The sequence below is a fragment of the Microplitis mediator genome, chromosome 6 (assembly GCF_029852145.1).
Source record: "Microplitis mediator isolate UGA2020A chromosome 6, iyMicMedi2.1, whole genome shotgun sequence".
NCBI lineage: Eukaryota > Metazoa > Arthropoda > Insecta > Hymenoptera > Braconidae > Microplitis > Microplitis mediator.
The window spans coordinates 18,403,551-18,429,266 of record NC_079974.1 but is presented as its reverse complement, the minus strand read 5'-3'; the positions used below and the strand labels follow the sequence as shown (position 1 = coordinate 18,429,266).

The following is a 25,716-nucleotide window of genomic DNA, read 5'->3' as shown; positions in this document are numbered from 1 at the left end:
AAAAACTTTATTATTTTTCAAGAAACTTGATAATTTCAAAGTATCAGGTAACATATCATTCTATTGAAAATTAAACGAATATTAATATTTTCAGAAAATTTTTTTTCAAATTTAATTATATATTCTTAACAATACATCGTAATAATTAATAACTTTCAAGATTAATCAAAATAATTGCAGCCAAAAATAATCCAATTACTTGAAAAAATTGAAAAATATTTTATGATCCTGAAGTTAGAAGACAGTTAGCAATTTTTGGATTTCTTTTTCAACAACTCAATTACAAAAAAAAAAAAACTAAAAATATGCACATGTAGAAAATTGAAAACCCTATAGGTGAAATTTTTTGAAATATTTTTTTTTTTATAATTCATCGTTTCTAGAAAAATCCAAAAATTATTACACGTCGGCTAACTTGAGGATCATTGTTCTTTTGGTAATTTAAAGAGTTTAATAAAAAAAAGTTTCATAACAATTTTCTTGAAAACCACTTGCTAATGCCTTCTTCCTAAGTGTCTACAAAAGTATCTAATGCATCTATTCAAAATTACATATGACTAACACAATTACTACGTGCGTCTCCATTAAAAACTATAAGATTGCAATTACTGATCATAAAGGTTGACTCGGCAATGTCATGGCACTTTGAAATACAAACTAATTTTCGGTACACTAAGCACATTAATCGAATGGAACGTCGGAAACTGCTATCACCGGACGTCTGGTTTATGTGGATATCTTGTGTAGGTTTGGGTGAAACAATTATTACTGCTTTGCAAACTCAAACACAGTTCCCTCTCCCCCTACTGCTTTTATTCCAGTCCCCCTGCACTTCACTTCTCATACTACCATGTACACTCTATAACCATACTCCAGATAGCACTTACAAACTTAGTCCCTCTGCCCGTCTTAAACACTGTAAACACAAATACATCCTGAGAACCTAGCCATTCTGCCTAGGAGACAAAGTCCATACCAACATTGTCATAGAGTATACAGTATAACATCAACTCCCACAACAGCAAATCGTGCGATTAACAGACGTGAAACACAATGACATTTGCAACGTCCAAGTCCAAAAGTATCTTCTAAACTAATATCTATAAACCAACACAACTATAATTATACTGCTGCCAGGATACACACCAGTACTTATCTCTTAGTTTTGAAGCTCCGGAGATACCGAAACAGTACTTAGCCTCGACATGATTCAATTTTGATAACTGCTAATGGACAATCAATTATTAATTCAATTAAATAATCACCAGTCAATTGATTTTATGCTAACAAACCGAAACTTTATGACATCAATTAATTTCCTTGATATTTACTCATAATTAAAAATCTTGTGTCTTGTATTGAATCCCATGTAAGCAAAGTCAGTTCTGAAAATCGGTCTGCATAAAGAATTTTTGAATTCGAGATGGATATTTTGAAAATTTGATACTAAAAATTAAAGCTGATGTTATAATTTTTGGAATTTTATTGATGCTTTGAAAAAGTTAAGACAACGTTACAAAAAAGTAGTAAATCGACTTGAATTTTTAAAAGTCACTTGAAAATTTACTTAAGTCTCCAAATTGTTCAAAATTTGAGAATTCCTCATGCAAAACATATTTTTGATATATTTTCTGCACGGAGAAAAATTTTGGCTCGAAAAATACCAATTTTTATTATGGTGTCGACTAAACTTGAAGCAGGAAGGAAAGCATCCAAAAAATTATTATGCTGTATCATAATACTCACTATGCGCAAGGCACTTATCGATAAGATTCAATAACAATTACTTCCATATATTATGATAATTATGATGCGGCATAATAGTTTTTTATAAGAGCATACTCTTTAAACATGAATTAATGAAAATAAGTGAATATTCACTAATTCGAAGTGCAAACCAAACCACTTATTTCAAAAAATGGTTCGGTTGGCACTCAGAATTAGTGAATATTCACTTATTTCATTTATTCATGTTTAGAAAGTAATAAATTTTTGGATGCTTCACTTTCTGTTTAAGTTTGGTCGACAGCATAATAAAAATTGATAGGTTTTGAGCCAAAATTTTTCTTCGTGTGATCAGCACGAAACTTGTGATGACTTGTAAAAGGAACATAACGAAAGTATTTAATTTAAGAGATACTCTGATAAATTGAAAAACGTAATGATCAAAAAGATTTTGAAGAAGACAAAAAAGTGTATTTTAGTGTCAAGACACACATAATAAGAAAAAATGAAAACGTTTGAAATAAAAGCCCGAGAAGTTTTTTAAAACTCAAAGGTAACAAGAGGCTATCTCACTGTCGCTATATCTCGCCGATCTAATACACCGGAGTGGTGTTACGGCTTGATCAATGTGTCTTTGTAACAAACTTTTTTCATATCCTATATCCTATACTCTTTTATAGTATTTGTTTTTATTTTTATTTTTTTTTTTTTTCTAGTTTGGTTCACTCGTAAATCGAGTGATCTCATTTACCGCCAAATCTAATTTACTGAAACTCATCAATAAAATTAGATATAAAAATAAAAATAACATTAATGTCTTAACTTTGTAGCAACACTTAATCTTATTGGTTTAACTTTTTTTGTTACAGATTCGGGAATTTAATTTAATAGAATCTACTTGTGCAGCTAAATGAAAAACCTTATTTATCGCGATCGGTTAAATAATTTGTATAAAAATTTATTATTTGATATTTAGTAAATTAATTTTAAACGTGATATATATTAGCTTAATTAATGAAATTTAGTGTGTGTATTATTGAGTGATTTATTTGTTTAAACAATAATCGAGAGCTAGAAAGATTGATGAGCTAGTAACCATGGTCAAAGAGTAATTAGTGAGCTGAGCTCAACTCGTCGCTTAAATATCCGGAACGTGTTCAAGTGGAAACGGAAGTAATTAGGCGATGAAATTAACTTTCAGATGGCAAGGAGGCATTGGGTGAACAGGGGTAGTAGTGCCAGTGGTGATAGTGGCGGCGATAGTAGTTATAGCAGTAGGATAGGGTGGATGGGTAATTTTCGACACGTAGAGATGTAGAATAATCATCAAGGTGCCAATCGAACTCTAGAATGAGAAGCGAAACTTTACGGTTTAAGTTTGCTTCAGGACGGGTTCATTGCTATTCGGTAATTATCGATTATCGCGCTAATAAAATCCGGTGTTTGTCATTGAGGATTTGGTGAAGTTTATGAAAAATTATAATTTAAGTATCTGATGATTCGAACGAGATACAAAATGGGATTTTTTGTTATTATTATTTTCTTAATCGCAACGCCTATTGTCTCATCGCTGTCAGTTAAGACGAAATTAAATCCACGGTTAGTGCAATTGCGTAATGGAAAGATTCAAGGCTTGATTCAGTCCTTCGAGAACAAGCCGCTCAAACCAGTGGATGTTTATTTGGGAATACCCTACGCCACACCACCAATTGGGGGCGACAGATTCTCACCGACTAAAGCTCCTAGCCCTTGGGACGGAGTTAGGTAAGTCGTGATAATTATTATTATTTTGTTATTACCTTGTGCGGGTCTTGTAAAAGAGAAATTTCTCATTTGTACTGAGGGTGAATTTACTAGTTGGTGCGGAGATTTTATGGAAAGAAAATATTAACTTTTTCATCCCCTTCATGCATTGCTTTAACTCCTCAACTAATTAACTAAAAAAAAAAAAAATTCTATCTCGACAGACTCGCTCATTCAATTGGTCCAGTTTGTCCTCAAAGACTTCCCGATATTAGCAACGAGGCGGCGGCGTTGGAACGAATGCCACGAGGTCGTCTTGAGTATTTAAAAAGACTTCTACCTCATCTTCAAAACCAGAGCGAAGACTGTCTCTACTTAAATATCTACGCTCCTGCCATGGGTAAGTTTTTTTATTATCAAATTTCCGTTATTAAATAACCAGCAACTCAATCATTACTTTTTACAGTAAATTTATCCAAGCGCTGTAAAGTTTTTAAAAAATAATTTTTTTTTTTTTATCAATTATATATTTTTAAAAGGTATTCGATAAAAATAATTTAAGTTCCGATAGAAATTAAATTTTTTAAGTAAAATTAAATGATTCAATTTTAAAAAATTTGAAAGAGAGGCACATATACAAGTATATGAGAAAGGCAGGCGAAGTGGTCCACCCCGAAATTTTTTTTTTGGTATTTTTATGTACTTACAGTATTTCAAATCTCTTTGATCATTTCCTATTAGAAAAAATTTGGTTTTTACTTTTTTTCGGAGGTGGTCCGTTTTGCCTACTCGGCTAAAAAACATTTCCGTGGCAACTGGAAATTTGATATAATTATTTGAAATATAAATTCAAATATTTTTTCTTTAATTCAAGTTTATAAATCGTATTTATTTTATATAGAAATTTAATCTGTTTTTGTCCATACTAGTCATTATCCAGGCCAATATTAGACTTATTTTCGTATGATATTTAGTCTGTTTTAAATCGGGTTTAGACTAAAAACAGACTTTTTTATTATAATTATTGGTCTGTGTTCAATTGTTTTTAAGGACAAAAACAGGACTTTTTAGAAATATAAATAATAATAATAATAATTTAGATTTATTAATTTATTTTAAATTTCTTGATATTTGAAACATGCTAATGCGCTTCCGTAATGCACAAGAATTTTGATGTTTTTTAATGCCAAAATATTTTCGATTTTATCCAGTAAATAAGAAAAATTTCTTGACATTTTAAGAGTTATTTTATCACTTTTATTCAATGCTATAAATATTCAGTCAAGACAACTAAAAATTGAGCTGTCAAACTTTCATTAACTGCCGACATTTTTAAACAAAAGATACTAAATAAATAGTAAACAAAACATAATCAATTCTGTAACTAAATATTTTTTTTATAAATATTGCCCATAAATAAAAATTTTGTAAGTCCATGATTTAATCTACTTTTGTCCTTGCAAATTTTCAGAACTAAAATTTTTTAAAGTTCAAGAATTAATCTAGTTTTGTCTGCCCGTAACGCAATTGCTTTTTAAAACAACAGGTCGAAAACAGCTTAGAATTTTTGTATAAGATCAAAAACAGATCAAATAGTCCAATTAGACTAAGATCAGATCAAATTTATCAGTCCGGGTAGATCAAAAACAGATTGAAATTTTTATAGAAGTTCAATAACAGACCAAGTAGTCCAAATACAGTCCAGTCAGACTAAAATCAGATCAAATTTTTCGACCCGGGATGTAAGTCAAAAAAAGAAAATTCTTCGTATTCCAATGCACAAAAATCCATTATTTCCTCAGCGGCCCATTTTACCCGCACCTATATGTATAAGGAAACTGAACACGTTTTCAATTGATGTGGCGTCAGGTGCGGTAGCAAGATTTCTCTATCAGAGACATACATTTGATCATACAACCGGCGCATTTATAATAATAAATCTTTCTCGAAGCAATCTCATTAAATTTAATGACACCATTGAAAATTATCTTATCATCCATTAATAATAACCACACATACAATTTATCAAGCTAAACAAAATAGCACGCAGACAATAAATTAATAATAAAATCAGCATTATTATTAATAGATTACTGTTTGCATTATTAATAATGCATTACATCGGCTATATATTGAATGCATTATTTATCTCTTATTGCATGATATATTCGTATTGTAAAAAGAATTGCTAGCATACACAATATTTTACATATATACGTGAGATACGAGATATTTTTATTCTTATATTTCCTCTCCCCACTTCACTTCTCTTGCTTTTTCATAGTCGCATTGTTCTTTTGATTTCAAACAAACGTGATATTGCGCTCGGAAAATAGGAACGAGTAAAATATTTTCAATCGTAATAAAACTTAAATTTTAATATGAAAAAATGTGAAGAAAGTTGAATTTTATTTAACTTTTTAAAAATTAAATATGAAGAATTTTAAAATGAAAATTTAAATAATGGAGTTAATATATGTGTGGAATAAAAGATAGAGTGAATGTAATGGTGATTAGGGTAGACAGTATGTTCATGCATGCGGTGGGTTGGTCGCCGGGTGAATGGACAGTGGGAATTTAAATTAAGGGCGGTAACAACTTGAATCGAGCTTAGATGTAAAAGGTACAAATTACGACTACATAGAGATATAAGACAGGGGAACTGTAGTAAGTAGAGTTCTGTATTGAATATTTGAAAATGTAAATCTGCGGGCGGGATATCGGGGCGTTGAGAAACATGTAGGCTAGGTCGGCAAGTTCATTGGCTGGCTGTAGCAGATTTTAACTGGGTACACTAGCGAACTAGACTCTAGATCTTGTGGTGGGTGAGAGAGTAAACCCGGAGAGAGCCGCGTAGGAAAACTATAAATAAATGGGCTGGGGGTGAAAGAGCTTGGAGTTGAGAAGAGGTCGCTGTAACCTTTTCCCTCGGTTTCGAGCCGAGCATAACAGAGCAGAGTGGAGTAGAGTATCCGCAGAGGCAAGAAGTAAGAAAAACAAACGAGAGAAAGTTCGCCAGGGCTGTACAGAAGTGGTCCAGCTGGATGTAACTCATTGAATAACAACTCTCTGAACCCTTACCCCGACGTTGGATGGCTTACTGCTAGTTCTCGCTCTCTCAGACTCCAGACTACCCGGACCTACTGCGCCTCCACTTAAAGTTGTCGAGACGGCAATCGATTTCTAGCTACAACTAACTTCTTGAATACACTGTCGCCTCCTTTTACTGTCTTAGCCTCTTGTTCTTGTTCTTCATCCTTCTCTTCTATTTTCCGTCTTCAGCCTCACCCTCAGCCTCTTCCTGTGCCTCTGCATCTGCTTTTGCTTCTTTGTCGTCGTAGTATGTGTACTTATTCTAGTCTCTTGTAAAGACCCCCTTAACTCGATCATCTAGAGAATTGGCAATAGGATCATGATGCTAGACTGTATAATTTATCGCACAGATAATTTAAAAGGAAAAAATGGATTCGAATTTTTTTTCTTAATAATGAATAAACATCTTTTTGTCTCTATTGCTATTTAGACGAAATATTTATTATTATTTTCATTAAGGGCATTCTCAGAGTGCCCCCCACTTTTTAAAAATACGCAATGACTTTCAACTGTCATAACCGTATTAAAATTTTATTAATTAATTAAAAAAAAATAAAACCTTAGTTGAAAAAAGGACAACGTAGTCGTAATTTCGTTGAGATATAGAATTTTTAAAAAATTACTGACATTTGATATCAATTGGGAGTTAAACGAAATTTGTTTAATAAATTTTAGCCAACAAAATTTAAAAATTCGAATCATAAAATTGACATGACGATTTTACTGAAATTTATTTAACGAATTTTGTTTAACTCCTAATTGATATCAAGTGTAAATTTTTTTTTTTTAAATCTGAATATCGGCGAAATTACGACCACGTTGTCCTTTTTTCAATTAATGCTTTGATTTTTTTTTAATTAATTGATAAAAATTTGATACGCTTATGAGAGTTGAAAGTCATTGAAAATTTTTAAAAAGTGGGGGGGGGGGCACTGTCTGAGAATGGCCTTAATCATTAGAAAAGTAGCTGCTAAATTAAGGTTATAATTCTCTAAGAAAAGTACCAGACGTCTTTACTGAAGACATCGTTCAATTATAATGGAAATTTAATTTTCTTATGTTTTACCCTCAATAGGCCATAAATATCAGCTTTTCTGGTTGCTCCTTTTACAATTTTCCCGTATGTTTTTAACTTTATTTCATTAACCACTTAAAATCTATTTTAGTTCCCATTTTGTTATTGAAACTGCAGCCTTTTGAAAACTGTTTGAAAAAAGAAATTTACAAAATAATCATTTCCATTAAAAATATCAATGATTTTTACAGGCACTCAAATTGATAGTCACCTCGTGACTCTTCTTTTTAATTATTTTTAAATAAAATATTCATAAATTTTATTGTTCTGCATAAAATATTTAGTGCAGCATTTTAGAGTGAGCTGGTAGTGTTCGATAGCATACTTCAATTAATTAGTAATTACCCTGACAAGTAATTTTCTGTCGTCTTAATAAACTCAGAAACTTTATATATATTTTATATATCATTCAACAAAGTGTTATTATCATGATATTGAAGCATGAAACTGGTGATATAATTAGTTTCTTAAATATAGTATATATATATTATCAGATAATGTGACTCCTCTGGCACAATGGGTACGACAAAGCGCGAAAAACATAAAATTAATAAACTTGATGGCCTTTATCACTAACGACAGATAAAACTTTTCCTATCGATAGCATATAATTTTTTTTATTTAAAAATTTTTACCAGAAACATAAAAATTTCCAATGGCGTATTGGCTTATTTATTCAAAAATAAAATAATCCTTCTTTTTTTATCTCAACTTTGTTTGAAGTATAAGACAGAATATTTTATTAAAATTTTTAAAGTTGAATTTGAAACCCGTGAAGACGTAAATATTGATAAAATAAAAAAACGTCTTTTGTGAGACAAAGTGTAGTAAGTAAAGAAGATTGGCCGAACGCCGAGTCTTTTAACAAGCATACAAAAACAAAGTATAGCGAGACAAAATATATATATAAATAAGCGAATAGCACTAAGTCAAAAACTAGATATTAGTGTACTAACTCAGTACATACTTGCTCCCTTGACTTGATTTCGTTTTTATTTTTTTATAACATATACACTCGAGTAGCGGAGAAGCCCGCCGGCTGACCCAAGTATTTGCCTCTTCTACTAGTTTTTTTATTTTTAGTTGTTTTCAGTATTTTTTTTTTTTTTGTTCATCTTCTTCCTCTTCTTCTATTTCTCTTTAGATGCATCTAGGTCAACTGTTTTCAACTCTTTGTGTATCCTGGATATATGCACGGACTCGCATTTCGACAATGAAACATCCAGAAACATAAAATGTACACCGGAAACGGAAACCTGAACGCTTTCGCACACACATCGTTTCTCTTGGCGTTCTCGTTCTCATTCGGGGCTCGGCAACTATCCAGAATACAAAAGACGCGGCTTTCCCTTATACTTTTATTCTTCTTTCTCCCTATAGAACTTGTACCATAAGAGAGTGTAATCCAATATACGCGTAAAGAAAATTTCATGTTGAAATATTCCCTTCGAAGATTTACGTTTTATCTGTTATATTGCATACACGCAGATGGGTAACGCCAATGTTCCTTCTTTTGCATTTTTACTATTTTTTTTTTTTATTTATTTACTGTCCCTTGTCTGCTGGACTGCCGAGTCGCAATGTCACAGTTCGGTTCCAACCAAAATACTATTCCAGTCCAGAAAAAGAGACAGAGACAGAACACGGAAAAAGCGTAGAAGAGTAGAGTAGAGAGGAAGCACGACTGTTTCGATCCAATTGCATTTTTAACGAGACCCCCGAGCTCGTGGGTGTCCTCGCGGCTGACCGCCCACGCTATTCGACAACGAATGGTTCGCGAATCGATTTCAAAGCTGTCCACAACAGCCGACGCCAACTGATCAGCGGAAAGCTTTCGATTTTTACGTCCCTCAACCATTTCCACATATCGCTAATTCACTACAATGAATATTGAATCGACTGCTGCTGGATATCAAAAATTTTAAAAGTTCTATTGCTACAGACTGTTTGCGTTAACGAAAAATAAATAGAAAATAACAAAGTTATCAAATTTTTTTTTTCTTTAGTCATTTAATTCTAATTTTTTTTTTTTTCATGGTAACTAGTTATTTATGGATTTTGGGCAGATAAAAAGTAAAAATTAGTTGGAAAGGGGGGGGGGGTAGACACCTTGAGAAATAAAAGACAATAGTGTGTACACGGTTAAAAAAATTATTTGAATTTTCAAAACATTGTATATAACACAATAAACACATATATTTGTGCTTGAAATTTCATTACTAATTTCATATAGAATTTAAAATACATGTTTTTGAATTTCAAATAATCTTTTTTTAATTTTCAAATACTTTCTTTTTAATTTTGAAATAAATGTATTTGAAAATTCAAAAGCATGTATTTTAAATTCTATACGATCGTTACAATGAAATTTCAAACACAATTGTATGTGTTTATTGCGTCATATACAATGTTTTGAAAATTCAAACAATTATTTTAACAGTGTATATCAAATTTAATACTGTATCATTTTATCATTTATCAAACTGTCAATGATGTTCAGTTCAGTCACAAGTTTTATTTACTTTATATTATCGAGGAAAGAAAAACTTAACAATAATAAAGTCTGATGTACACCGCTCACATTACTCATATATATATTATATATTTCACTACACAATCCTTGATTACTGAACGCGCAGCACGTCACGCGCAGAAATTTTATATACAAGCATTTGAATTTTCAAACAAGTATTATGAAATTTCAAATGGAATTATTAAATTTCAATATGTTTTAGAATTTTTAATACTTGGTTTGAAAATTTAAAAAACAAGTATAAATTTTAAGTACGTTTATTAAAATTCATATTTTTTATCTTCATTTTAAATACCAGCTTGATTATTAAATTACGTATATTAAATTTGAAGCTTTTTTTATTGAAAATACAATTCAAATATCTAGTTATGAAAATTCAATTCTTTTTGTATTGTAATTTTCAAATTATTTTTAACAGTGTATCACATTAGATTTAAAACAAGAGTGAAATATTGACTAGAAAAAAGTTAAATAAATCCGGTGTAAGAAAGGATGCGAGGATCGAAACCGAATGCAAGTAAATAATAGTAAAAATAAATGCAGAAAGCAGAAATAAGACAACTGGGACGTATGTAGATGCAATAAGTTATAAGAAAAGTACAAAGTACGTTGAATATTTTATTCTTGCACTTTTCTTTCTTATCGCGAGGAAACGGACTACATTTTCACATCGAACAATGCCTGGAGGCACTAGAATTTTGACCTGGTTCGATTTACATGAACTATGACATGTTCTTTGTACAGGTACAAACGGATTTATTTCGACGTGGATCGAAGTTCACGGGTGTCCTTTCTCGCTTTTACAGATGCCGTGTCACGTTCACGTTTTACAAATGTCTATGGTTACTCTGGTGTGAGATATATTCTTCAGCTCTCTTACGCCATCACTTCTCTTACTCTTTCTCTCTCCTTCATTTTCCTCTAGCTCACGACTAGATTGCCGTACCCTCATTTTCTTTCACTCACCACGTAATTAATGGACGACAAAGAAAACTTCATTTAATCATTTTATTAATTACGCCGATGCCTGTTAAGCCTGGACGATTGTTAATCATCCTACACTTTTTACGTGTTTTTTTTTTTTATACTATACATATATATACCATATACATATAGCTATATAACACTTTTCATTGGATATATTTATAGCCCAGGATTAAAATAAAAAATAACAAACTTCTAACAAGAGCGAAAAGTAAATTGTATAGTTTAATTAATCATTAATCTTAATATAGAATTATATTTTTTGTAGGGTAAGGGCAAACAAAATGGGGTAGCCTAAATTTGAAAAACGTTTTTTTTTCTTACAATTATTTTTAAAATATCTGTTTTACTCTGGAGCAAAAAATTTTTTAATTATTTTTTTACAGGCAGATTACGATAATTAATAAATTTTAATTAAATATGAAATTAATCATTTTTTTAGGCTACCCCCTTTTGCCCCCTAGCCTCTCCCTACTGACAAGTATTACTGATAAAAAATTTGAAAATAAAAAAAAATTATAGAGTCAATAATTTCCGAATGTAAATAATTGAATATTTTAATTGTTAACTTGAAAGTATGTAAAAAGTATTTTTAAAACTTTAAAAGTCAAGGAAAATTAAAAATCCAACGAAGAAATAAAACTATTAAAAGTGAATCGTCGATTAAAAAAGCAGATGCACTGATGACATAGATGAATCGTCGGTGAATATTCCGAGGGAAAATATTTCCATTGGAAAAACAAAAAAAACGACGAAAGGGTTGACGAGGCGGATATGGGGGACGTACTATAGAGGGTGAGGGCCGGGGCAAGGGGCGCTATGTGGGGAATCAACATCGGCATCAGAACGCGAATTGGAAGATAAAGGAACTCGAGGCGAAGTATTCGGTGACCCGAAGCGAACTCTGTAGAGTTGGGAATTCGATTATTAGTTTCCTTCGAGAAAACTCGACTTGTGCTTCTACTCTCTCATTCTATTCTTCACACTTTACATAAACTCTTTCTCTTATTTATTTTCGAGCTTCCCGTTGTTTTTCTTTTTCTTTCCGTCTTTCTCATTTTAGATGTATATACATACATATATTTGTGTAAGTTTTATTCCAACAGTCGTTTACTTTCAAACGAGATGGATAATTACAGCCATTCCGTCGTTACACGACTTACTTGCAGTGAATTTAATGACTAAAATTCATTCTGAGTTACATATTTATCTTGTTTCTTCTTGTTAATATTTAAATGCTCCTTTGATGCTAATTAAAAATGCTTAATAGATTCATTTGTACTCTTATTAAGTTTCGTTTGAAATAACGATTTAATTTTGAATTTTTTTTTTTTATTCCAACACTTGATGTAATTTAAATTTACCACTAAATTTTTTTATCAAAGAATTTTAAGTTGATATTTATCATTTAATTTAAATTAAAAAATTTATGATTTATAGCGAATTAATTCTAGACAGATAAAATTGAGTTCATCGACCGAAGCTAAAATATTTTTATTTTGTTGGTTCTTTTAGTTTTATTCATTCGTGTGGGGGCATGGGGAGCTAGAGAATTCCTAGGAACTACTTGGTGGATCTCACTCCACTGGCTACTCTATTCGCGTGTGTTCCTCGAGGTTTCGATTAAAAAACGATTCGAAGAATGATTTACCGTCGACCTAAATTGAATCGCTAATCTAAGTTTGAAAACTTTCACGAGAGCCGGTGAATTATGACGGCCTAGGGAATAAATGTCGCCGGGCGGAAGTATCCGAGGCGGAAGAAGGGACACAACTTACTCTCTTATGCGAACTCGCGTATTACTATACGTCCAACGGGGCGACGACAACGACCTAATACTACGACGACTGCTATGTCGACGGTATAAAATCTAACGGCTTATGGCTTTAACAAATGTTACAATTTATTCATTCTTATATGTAACAGTTAAAAATTTTATTTTTTAGGTTAATAATTTATTTACTAGCTAACTACTTTTTACGACTAGAAGTACAATTTCTCTTGGCTGGGAAAAAAAATTTCACTGTGACTTAAAGTCATATTTAGCTGAATTCAGGAATTCAAATTTTTACTCATGATTAATTCTGATGAATAATTTTTTGAAATATTTATAAAATAAAATTTTCTATTAGAGTAATAAAAGACAGTTTTCAAAAATTTATTATTTACACGCAGAGAATTTTACGGTATTTTTTGTATCCAAAATTTATAGAAAAATTACTATAGTCATACGCAGTTAGAAATTTTGTGTTAAATTCAACACAAATCGTCTGTTGCAAACGGTCTATACAAATTTTTGTGTTAATTCAACACATTGCGTTTGTGTTGATCTTTAACTGTTCCATTTTTGGACATTTAATACTTTATTTTAATTAATGAAAAAGTATACAAGAAGATTTCCATTTTAATAGTGGGATAGAAGTATCTTTGAACGCATTCTAAAATTTGATTATGTCACTGCGTTTTTTACAGATTATTGTACTTCGATTTTTCAAGTGTCCAAAACTGGCCAAAAACGGTACCTCCACTCTACATAGTTAGAAATTTTGTGTTGAATTCAATAGAAATCGTCTGTTGCAAACGGTCTACACAAATTTTTGTGTTAATTCAACACACTGCGTTTGTGTTGATCTTTAACACAAATTTCATGTTAAATAAAATTGAACACATAAAATCTGTTTTTTTGACAGAAAATTTGTGTAAATTTAACAGAACATTTGTGTAAATTTAACACATTTTTCGTGTTAAAATCAACTGATGAATATAAGCACATAACCTAACCAACTCAAGTATACAGATCTACCCTTAGTAGAACTCATGTCAATTTAGCAAACAATTCAACCGGGTTAAAAAGATATGAAAGTTATCTAAATTTAATTGTAAAATGTATATAATTAATTGTAAATAAATTATAATCCAAATTTCCCTGCAGACAATGCTGCTACAATGCTTTGCTTGGTTATAGTAACGAAGAATCGCGCGGAAACGTTCAGTCAAACAACACAAATTTTGTGTTAATTTTCGAATAACACAAGAAAAGTGTTACATTCTAGATTTTCCAATCATTTAACATAAAAAATCTGTTAAAGTAAAATAGCACAAACGGTTTGTGTGTTAAAAATCAACACAAAAAATTTAACCAAATAATTTTTTAACACATACACAAAATTTATAACTGTGTAGTAAGATGAGGACAGTATGAAATTATTGTACAAATTACCGATACTGTAGAAATTTTGAAAATACATCGAACAGAATTTACAAGGTGCATTGTAATTTTGACAAAGCAACAGAATAAATTTATACCAACAGCATATTAAATATTCAGATTTATCCTAATAAATTTTACTATGCAGTTGGTATAAATTTAATCTGTTGCTTTGTCAAAATTACAATGCAACTTGTAAATTCTGTTCGACGAATTTTCAAAATTTCTACAGTATCGGTAATTTGTACAATAATTCCATACTGTCCTCATGTTACTATGACTATAGTAATTTTTCTATAAATTTTTGATGCAAAAAATACCATAAAATTCTCTGCGTGTACAAATATTGTAATTTTCTCGGTTTGAATTCCGATAGAAAATATGGTAAATATTTATTGCAACCGATATTATTTTCCACTCAAAATAACTTCAATGGCTTCAATAGTTTTGACTTTTATTTAATAGCTTTTCTAACTCGGTATTTGTAGAGCAAAACAATCAATAATAAAATTTTCGGATTTATACGAATCATAGATTCGACTATTGAAAATCGATGGACCACCAAATTGTCAAAGAGACACTTTTTTCTCGTCCAACTGATAAATAAAAACGAAAAAATATTAAATGGAAGAAAAAAAAACGAAATTAAAATTTTTTTATACCGATTCAACCCCAATTTACTTAACGTATACATATATATAAGAAAAAAATTAATTATTCCACCGGTAACATTTTAGATATGGTTATTTCACAAAGTGTACTGAAAGTAATTTTCAATGAAACCCGGACCTTTAGTTGCCGGAAACTTTCCTTACCATCCCCAACTTAAATGCTGAAGAAGACGAGCAAGACGTGGATGTAAAAAATAAAACCCGACTAGACTACGAACCGAGACGATGCAGCAGGGGCGTAAAGACACGGGGCTAAGACTCTGAAGGCCGGCTACTTAAAACTTAAAAATTCATTAGCAGTTCGCGTTGGTGGCCCGGAAAAGGAAACGCTGAAAGCTCCCATACTAAACCATTTGCCCATTAGTACTAATTTATTGGATATAAAAAATGAATCCCGGTAATATAAATCTCTTTAAGTGCGATCGAGATGCGGTAATTAAAATTTTCCAGGTCAATTTCATTTTTTGTATAAAATATACGGCAGTAAACGTACTTTATATATTTTTTTCATTAAAAACAAGTCATCTCAAGTTAAGTAAATAATTTAACTCAATAAACGACTAAATTAAATAGTAATGGTCCTTTTTAAGGTCTCTGGTGTTCAAAACTACACGATAAAACTTTAAAATCAATTTACCTTTTATTTTTTTTTCTTCAAACCCTTACACTGGGACTAAATTGCTTTAAAGTTAACGTTAATTCTTTTTCACCAACAGAATACGAAAAATGCTAGCTTGTATGTAGCCATCAATTAGTGATTAAGTAAAATGTTATTTTAAAAGTTACACCTCTATTCACGTGACTTTAAATCCAGTAAATTATTTAACTAAAAAAAAAAAAGTGCAAGAAGAAATAGAGACAGAAATAAAGTTGTACAAAAGTCAATCTCTGAAAAAAAAAAGAAGAAATTAATTGAATAGTTACTACCCAACCTTAGCATTTATCGTTCAGGATTTATCTAAAAATATAGATCTGCAGAAGTGTACGGACATTAATTGGATGTCCAGTCCACTGTCGAATCTGAAGCAGATAGAGTAAGTCTCTTTTCGTTAATTGGTAAAAATCAAACGTAACGTCATTGATCTTCGCTCGAATGACACCACGGACGTATTTCTCTCTATTTAATTAGGATATGAACGCTTGGTAGCAGGAAGATCTCTCTGGGCTTCTGTTATCGACGCTAAGTACCATGATTCGCTTAATGGCTGCACTCGACATCAGATTAAGGGGTTATACCGTCAGGTTGGCTCATGGGCGTTGGTATTCCAACGTTACGCCTTATCGACATGTGCGACAGCACATGATTTCTCAACTCGTCCTAGTTCACATTTCATAACCCCTTTCTACACATTTATTGTTATCACTCATTATATCATTAGTCGGGTGGTGATTTTTTTTCAGCAAAAAAATAAAAACCAATTAACTATTTTTTAAACGATACGGAAAAAAATAAATAGTAAATGCTACATGATGCAGTCTTGGTAAATAAACATGATGAAATCATGTTGCATCCACATGATTTGTCATGTTTCGGCTACATGACAATCATGTTGCGATAGCATGAGAAAAATCATGTGGCAGCAACATGATTTTGATGTAGCCTTAATAGCATAAAATTAAGCTGCAACAACTAAATATTTATGCTTCAGAAAAATTATTTATTATCAAGCAACTGGATTTTTTCGGATTTATAATATTGCAGATGAAAATTAGAGTAAATTATCAAATAAAATCGTTTGTAAATGATATTTTTGCTTAAGCACTGTAAAAAATCACCGGGGTAAGTCCAAGCGGTGTAGGTGTTAAAATTATCGGTGTTAAATTTACCGCCAAAAGCGGTGTGAAAATAACGCCGCCACCGGTGTAAATATTCTAGATCGGTGTTAAAATAACGCCGCCTCCGGTGTAGATATTCTTTATCGGTGTTAAAATATTTTACTTTGTGAATATTTTTACTCACTCGATCACTATACTTGTTAATAAATGATATTTTTTATTAATTTTCATAAAGAACTGACATTTTTTGTGTTTTATAATCTTTAAAGTTAATACTCCAAGCGGACGCAATTTACCCCGCTTTTACACCGGTATTTTTAACACCGGTGTATTACTCCTCCTACACCGGTGTAATTTCATTTTTACACCGGGCGGAGTTAAAACGAGTCTATTTTTAACACCGCTCTTTTTACAGTGAGGGGTTAGGGCTAGTGAGGATTTTCAAAAAATCGATTTTTTGCTTGATTGTTGCTTGATAATAAATAATTTTTCTGAAGCATAAATATTTAGTTGTTGCAGCTTCATTTTATGCTATTAAGGCTACATGAAAATCATGTTGCTGCCACATGATTTTTCTCATGTTACCGCAACATGATTTCATCATGTTTATTTCTCAAGACTGCATCATGTTGCATTTACTATTTATTTTTTTCCGTGGAGTAATTAATTCGATGTCTTCATTATGCGGTTTTGAAATTAACGCTATTTAAATTATGTCGGTAAGTTTATGATACGAAATGTATGCATGTAAAATGGAAGTATAAATGCGGTTGAGTATATATTATTTATGTATGTATGTATAAGAAATAAGCAGAGAAGCGACTTTTCGTAAATTAGTTGGTTTTTCTTTACAGTTTCTCTCACTTCCGAAATGAATGCAACATTCAACGTAAAAATATAAAAAAAGGTTAAATAATGTGGATTAGTAAGAGTGACCTAGGAAAACGGAAACGTTGCCGGAAACGGTTGGTATAAAAAATATGAGTGAATAGAAGTAACACTCAGTAAAGTCGGATGGTCTGCAAGGGTTATATATATAACTGGTGAACAGTAGCAAATATATGTGAATTTATATAGTTGTGTGGATATGTGTCTGCGTGTAAAATAAAACAAAATAAATAAACGAATGAAAGAGAACGATGAAAAATGTTGAAAGAAATGAAAAGATAAATATGAATAAAAATAAAAAGGGCGAAAACAGAAAAATTTTAAAAAGACAGTAGATAAAATAGTAAACGTAGGTTGTAGGGAAGTCGTAAAAGTAGGTGCAGTTGAAGAAATGAGACAAGATATTTTCATGCGAAAATATAATGGCTACACACAATCGAGAAGAGGAAGAGAGGAAAAAAATTAATAATAATAATAATAATGAGGAAAAATATAGGGGAGCGATGAAGAAAGGCAAAGGGTTGTGTAGACAGTCGGGTGAAAAGATTTCTACCTGCAGCACTTTTCCGGCAACTCTTTTTGTGGACCCTCGTACGGAAGTCATTGCCGTGGTGAAAAAAGCATCTCTGAAGATGTACGTCAAAAGTACTAGAGCATTGTGTCTTGCTTCTATGTAATTGAATGGACTGGCAGTCTGCGATTTTTAGAGATCAGATTGTCGGCTAAAATATAGCAGCTTTTTTTGCTTACAGAGATTACATTCTTGTTTAAGGAAAATATAAAATTAAATATTGATTTTAAAAAATATTGTGTGCGAACAATATTGGAAAATGTTATTTTCCTTTTTGTTTATATAAAAGTTTGAAAAAAATTTTATTGAAATTATGAAACAATGATGGATAGCTTTTGGACTAATTAACAAAGTAAAATTAATAAATCTACAGTGAATAATTGGAGAGATGGCTGCAGTAATTTTGTTTCGTTAATTGACGTTATTTTAATTGATGAACAAATAAGTATAGCGTGTGCGTAAATTAATAAATAACATTATTGAATAGAGTTTATTTTGGTTATTGGAAAATCGTGTTTGCGTGCAATGTTTTAAAAAGTAATAGGATTGAAAAATAGAAAATTTTAAGTATAAAGTGGATTTTAGTTGAGAAATCAGTTACGATTGGCCAAAAATTTTTTCGAGGATAAATTGCTGTGGATCTCAAGGCTTAAAAAGTTTTCTAATGTGACACTCGGAATAGGGCTCTAAATTGCTTTCCAAGTGCGGTCATGAAGTATTCGAAAGACGTAAAAGAAAAGAAAGAATGCAAGAGTAGAAAAAAGGACTTGAGACAATAAACGTTTTGAGTTGAAAATTGAGTTGTAAATAAACGGGAAGCATTTCATGAGGGAAATTTTAAATAATAGTTGATTGTGTAAATTAAAAAAAATTGTGTACAGTAAAAATTTCCGGGCACAAAGTAACGTAAATCACGGGTTGAAAACCGGTTGACACTGCAAATTCACTCTGACAACAAGTGTGGTATTATAGCACACATTAAATGTGTTCCATATTTGGTCAAAAGCAAACTACAGTTTTTTAGTCACTTTGAATATATTTCACGTTGTGTTGAATATCGATAGTTTGCTTATGGCATTTCAATGTCATTTGGCAAGTGTGTAAATTTCAATCACACACTTGGTTTTAGAATGCGCGAGTTTTTGACAAAACCTGTTTATACGAAACAATAATTAACTAAAAATAATAAATATTCTATTTACCTGAAGATCGGAACGTTTTTCGCCTAACGAAAATGAAAAAAATTATGTAATTTGACTCTTTAAGGGATAATTCCAGAAATTGGGGGTGGCCTGAGATTTTCTGCTGACCTACCAGCATCTATTTGCAAAACATTTCTGAAATTTAGTCATCCAGTAGATTTTTTTACCATCAAATTTTTTTGGTCGTTGCGCGAAAAACGTTCCGATCTTCAGGTACATAATATTTTAAATTAATTATCAATTAAATTTTTTTATTAATCATCAATCATTTATTTCAATCACTTACAGTCAGTATAAATAGTCGATTTATTAAGAATTTTTTGAGTCAACACAATCGGTAACCATCGATATAACAAATTTTGTTTATTATCAATGTGTGCTTTGTTTGAATAATTAAATTACTCTTGGGAGTTGTTGATTGGTATACAAAGCAGTGTGTACACACAAGTCTACAGTCTACATAAATCACGAAAGTTAAACATAATAAATTTTACTGAGAAGAGAGAGGGAAAAGTAACTTGATAAGCTTTCAGATACTTTCAAATATAATGGTGGTGTAATCAAAATAAAAAATCTCATCAAAATATCTGACATCCGGTTACTCGAGAAGTTGGTTAGTAAGCCTTGCAACGTTTCATTTTTTTGTGGCGAAATCACGCTCTCTATTCATTATTTTTTTTTCTTTCTTCTACTTCTCTAGCTGTCTGTTTTTTATGCACATACAAATCAAAGTTAACACTATTGGAAGTAAGTTGGAGAGTTGAAACCGTTTCTTTTTCCGACAATCCGTGCTTGGCTGACTGATTTATCAGAGTTGTTGCAGGCACGCGAGAAGTAATGGTTCGCATACTGTTAGACGGTAAGGAAATCAATTTTCACGTCAATCAGCTGGCTCTGAGAACCAACCCACCGCCTTCCTACCATTTCCTTTTAACCATTCATTCATCCATTCATTCTCTACTGGTTATTCGTGTGCGCTCTAAATTAATATTATTTTAAATATATTCTCATTTTTTTCACGTCAAATTAAACTTCATAATTTACTTTACTCTACTTTATTAATTCATTACGTGAGCTTCAATTATTGTAATTTACATATTATAATAATGAGCACGGAAAAAAAATTATGGAAACTGTTCCCATAATTTTGTGAAATTTTTTCCTATACCATCATACGACGGAATTATGACCATAAATTATGGAAGCAGTTCCTATAATTAAGGGAATGATACCCATAACGTTATAGGAATGGTTCCTATAATTGATAGGAATACTTTCTATAATATTATGGGAATCATTCCCATAATATATAGGAACTATTCCCATAATATATAGGAACTATTCTTATAAATTATAGGAACCATTCCCACAAATTATAGGAACTATTCCCATAATATCATAGGAATGGTTCCCATAATGCTATTGAAATAGTTCTTATACCATTATGGGAACCATTCCCATAATATTATGGGGATGCACACTTCTACAATACACAGAAATATTAATAAATAGAAAAAAAAAATTCTAACTTTGAAAGAAAAATTTGTTATTGGCAAAAACATTAAAATTTTTAACAAATTTTTTTTTTTAACAATTTACCGTCGAATGGTGCTCATAACATTATAGGAATAGATCCCATATTGGTATAGGATCTATTCCCATAATGGTATGGGAACTATTCCTATATATTATAGGCACCATCCCTATAATAGTATGGGTACAATTCCTATATTATTATGGGAACTATTCCCATAATGCATAGCAAAACTTCCCATAATTTTCTTTCCGTGAGTTTTATTTACTTCCGATTTTACTTTTTCACTTGGAACTTTCAGATTAAGCTTTTACTGTAACGTTTTGAATTTAAGTCGGGAAAATAGAGACAAAATAAAATGACAAATGATTAATAAATTAAATGTAGAGAAGGGTCGGCTAAAATGAGGACACCAGGGTCATTAATAATTTAAAATCTAAATTTATATGTGAATCATCATATTTATTAAATTAAATAAGAAAAATTTCTAATGCAACTATGAAATAAAATCGATGGCAAAGAAGGAATACACAGTGACAGCTACAGATTGTTATACTTCAGCACTTATTTATTTTTAAAATTTTCTCTCTTCACTATCGATTTTTTTAATGGATTCTCTGTCAGAGCTGTTATGGATGTAGCTCATCAGTCATGTGCTACTCGTCGCGATTACTACCATAACATATGTGATGAATGTGATAATAAATGTTCATTGTTATATATTTTCATCGTACAATATTGATAAAAATTTATCAAGAAAGTTTAAAAATTTTTAAGTACACAATTTCCTCCGGCTTTTCCTTCACAAAGTTTTGTTGATAAAATTTCAATTACCAACAACTCGATTTAAAATAAAAAAAAAATAATTTTTAATTTATATTTATATTCTATAAGCAATAAAAAAAATTGTTTTGAACCTAGATATCAACGTATAGTCGCAATAACAATATTACGTTAAAAATATAACAAATAGAAAGCAATACTATTGAGGGGTTTGAAAATCGACACAGAAAATATTCTCTCGAGCGTATATTTTTCAATAGCTCGCTCACAGTGATATTGTTATTTTGTTGTATAGATATATATATATATAAAAGCCAGTGCTTCGTTTACAGTTACTTGGCACGCGTGAGTGCTCACGTGCCGTAGAACCTTTTCAACCCTCTCGCTCTCCCACACCCACACCCACACACTCTTACTCTTTCTTTCTTTGTTATTTTCCTGAAAGTCACTCTTGGCCTCTCGTATTCTCATCTCGTCGATCTTATACGTACACTCGAGCGCCTCATGGTACCGTTACGGACGTGCTTGGTCCTCATCTCGACACCGAACAGCAAAAGTACCAATAGCATCAGCGTAGCAGCCTCTACACATCAGACGTTCAGATGTCGATCCCCATCCGTTCCTATTCAACCACCACTACTACAACAACCAGCCTTGAAATTGCTATATATAAACCGACAATTGGTCCTTCCGATCGTTTGTGAATGTAGCCAATAGTCCAATCTAACAGTCAACTAAATCCAAACTCAGCCTCAGCAGCAGTCCAACCCAGCCCAACCCAACTTGCTGGTTTACATTCACTTTTTTTTTATTCTTCATAAATTTTTTTTTATCATTTCCAGAATCTTGTCTCTTTGGAAAGAGAGTCCGTCCACACACTCGACAAGACTCCAGACATTTTTTAACTTAAATCCGTACACGTACTTTCGTTGACTTGTGCTGAGTTTACAAACATTGTTGTGCTTGTGAGTGTACTTGTCTGTTCATATATATATATAAAGATACATAAATATATATATAGACCTATAGATGTAAGGTCATTGGTTGAACGATGTTAAACGGACAAGTGAGCTTTCTGCGTCGGTCTGACGAGCTTGCCTTTGATCGTTAAACGTTGTAAGCCGTTTTTATCGTCATGCCGTTTATTTTATATTTTTTTATCTACAGCTACTCAGATACAATACATCGTTATTATTTTTTAACAAAGTGGAAGTTCCTAGAAATATTTTCATTCCTTTATTTACAAGTTTAAAATTATTATTATTATAAATATAGATGTAGACTTGAAAAAAAAAATTAAAAATAGTTAAATAAATTTCTGTTGGTACAATATTGAAGCTGTAGAATAAATATGAATATTATTCACGTCCACGATGATTTGCTTACTGACCTTTTGGTAATTTTTATGACAAATCGACACGGGGGTTATTGCTGTGTACAATTTATTATTATGGACTCGAGGGAGAGAGGAAATAAAAGTGTAAACGAGGGCAACCCGATATGCAGCCTGAAAATCAAACTACACTCGTGAGAAAGAGACATTTATAGAGCGAGTGAGTGAGTGGAAGACAGAGATAGAAGATTTGGGTGACGAGGGGCCATGTGGAAGGGGATGGAACAACTCCTGACTGTGTAGTGCTCGTGAATCCCCAGGAGCAATTTCGCTGGACGAATAAAACGAGACATAAACACCTCGACAATTCAACTCGTCCAACACTTTTCAGATTATGTGTGCGATCGTATCGTCAAACGAAATTACTGTACTCTTGTCTATCTTATCCTACTTTCAAGTGTCACCGGGTCTCAGACACTGAATTATTCGCTGTTATATTCGGATCTCTATTTTACTTTCTTATAGCCCCTTTATTCCCTCGTCTTGTTCGTCGTTTTGCTACTGCTCCCCTTTGTCAGCCGTCCGCGAATTATGTTGTCCGTAAATCCATCATGTTAGAAAGCTCAATGTACCGGGAAGTGAACCGACCGGTTTATATATACTTGCGGGTTAGTCGTTTAAAAAGAATATTTGTCATGCTATGTCCCATTTCCTGTCATCTTTGATACTCTTGTTTTCAAACAATGATAAAAAATACCCACATCCATAAACATTTTTTTGTTATTTAAATATCAACAAAATTTTTTTTCTCATTCGCTATTCTTATGATACTTTTTTTTTATCTTCAACACATTAATTTACGTATTGATGTGTTCATAAATAAAAATTTTTTAACAAAAAAAATTTCAACAGCTTGATAAAATATTGTTAGAAATGGGGGAGAACATAAAATAAGCTCCCTAACATTTTTTTTTAATCCAATGTAAAGAAGATAAATGGATATCACGGGGCAAAATGGGACACCTTAAATTTTTCGGTTTAAAGTCAACTAATTGATTACTGTCTGATGCACAGTTAGAAATTTTGTGTATTTGTGTTGAAAAATTATTTGGTTAAATTTTTTGTGTTGATTTTTTAATACAGAAATCTGTTAATCCAACACAAACCGTTTGTGTTATTTTACTTTAACAGATTTTTTATGTTAAATGATTGGAAAATCTAGAATGTAACACATTTCTTGTGTTATTCAAAAATTGACACAAAATTAGTGTTGTTTAACTAAACGTTTCCGCGCAATTCTTCATTACTATAACCAAGCAAAGCATTATAGCAGCATTGTCTGCAGGGAAATTTGGATTATAATTTATTTACAATTAAATATATACATTTTACAATTAAATTTATATAACTTTCATATCTTTTTGAGCCGGTTCAATTGTTTGCTAAATTGACATAAGTTCTACTAAGGGTAGATCAGTATACTCGAGTTGGTTAGGTTATGTGTTTATGTTTATTAGTTGATTTTAACACGAAAAATGTGTTAAATTTACACAAATGTTCTGTCAAAAGAACAGATTTTATGTGTTCAATTTTATTTAAAATAAAATTTGTGTTAAAGATCAACACAAACGCAATGTGTTGAATTAACACAAAAATTTTAACTCTGCATACATTATTTAAGTATGAAAAATATTTTACAATCTGATTTGAGAGTAAAAATTTTAAAAGCAAAAATAAAAAAAAATTTTGATCCCCTATTTTGCCTGACTGCTTTAATTCACAATAAAATGAAAAAAAAAATCAGTAATAATTAATTATAACTAGTATAAATTTTTTTCATTCACTTTTATCATGAATCTTGTCTAATGTGGGCAAAAAAAATGGACATTGTTTCTGAGAGGAAGCAAAAAAATTTTTAAATGTACACCACATTGATAATTCGATAAATTAAACCCAACAGTTTACTCTCGAAGTGAGCTTGGTGAATGTGCAGGCGTAGTACTGTAGATATGTAGTCCATTCGGCGGTACTACTTGTTCTCGACGCTTCTGTGTCTGACTTAAAATATGGGCGTCGGCCACTCCTCCTTACAACTGGGAAACTATTGTCCGCCCGTAACAGATTCGTACCACTACACTGCCCTCGCAAACTCTCTTTTTCAAGTGTGTGTATGTACATCTGCTATTTTTTTTTTTTTTTTTTTTTTTGTCGCGTAGTCTTCCTGGCTCGGTGTCACACCCAAAAATACACTTTAAAAAAGTGAAATAAAAAGATTTAAAGTTGAAAGTGAAAAACGACTGACTATCTTTTAATTGTTCTCGCAGTTTTACCGATCGGATTCGATAGATAGCAAGTGGATTCGCCAGTCAGACGTCTGACCACACCAAAACTTTTCCACCAGTCGCTTAAGTGCTCAAAACAGTTGCCAACAGCGTTAGAAGCCAGGGGAGGCTACGGAAAAAAGGGAAATAAAAAAAAGAGCTACGGGGGTCGTCAGGAGCTAAGCGCGAGACAAGAAAGTGCAAGAGATATTGTAGATAAAAAAAATAAATGAAAAGAAAGAAAGCAACAACTGAAGTATGTGCGCTCGTGAGAAG

General features: G+C 31.6%; 1 protein-coding gene across 2 annotated transcripts in view; it reads left to right on the top strand.

The window, feature by feature from the left end:
* LOC130670315 (neuroligin-4, X-linked-like) overlaps positions 1 to 25,716 on the top strand; it is a 210,179-nt gene that overhangs the window by 37,818 nt on the left and 146,645 nt on the right. For both annotated transcript variants that reach the window (XM_057473668.1, XM_057473669.1), the window contains exons 2-3: positions 2,595 to 3,489; positions 3,693 to 3,868. In XM_057473668.1, the coding sequence (XP_057329651.1) occupies positions 3,221 to 3,489; positions 3,693 to 3,868 (445 nt within the window). In that variant the 5' untranslated portion in view covers positions 2,595 to 3,220. The remainder of the gene's footprint in view (positions 1 to 2,594; positions 3,490 to 3,692; positions 3,869 to 25,716) is intronic.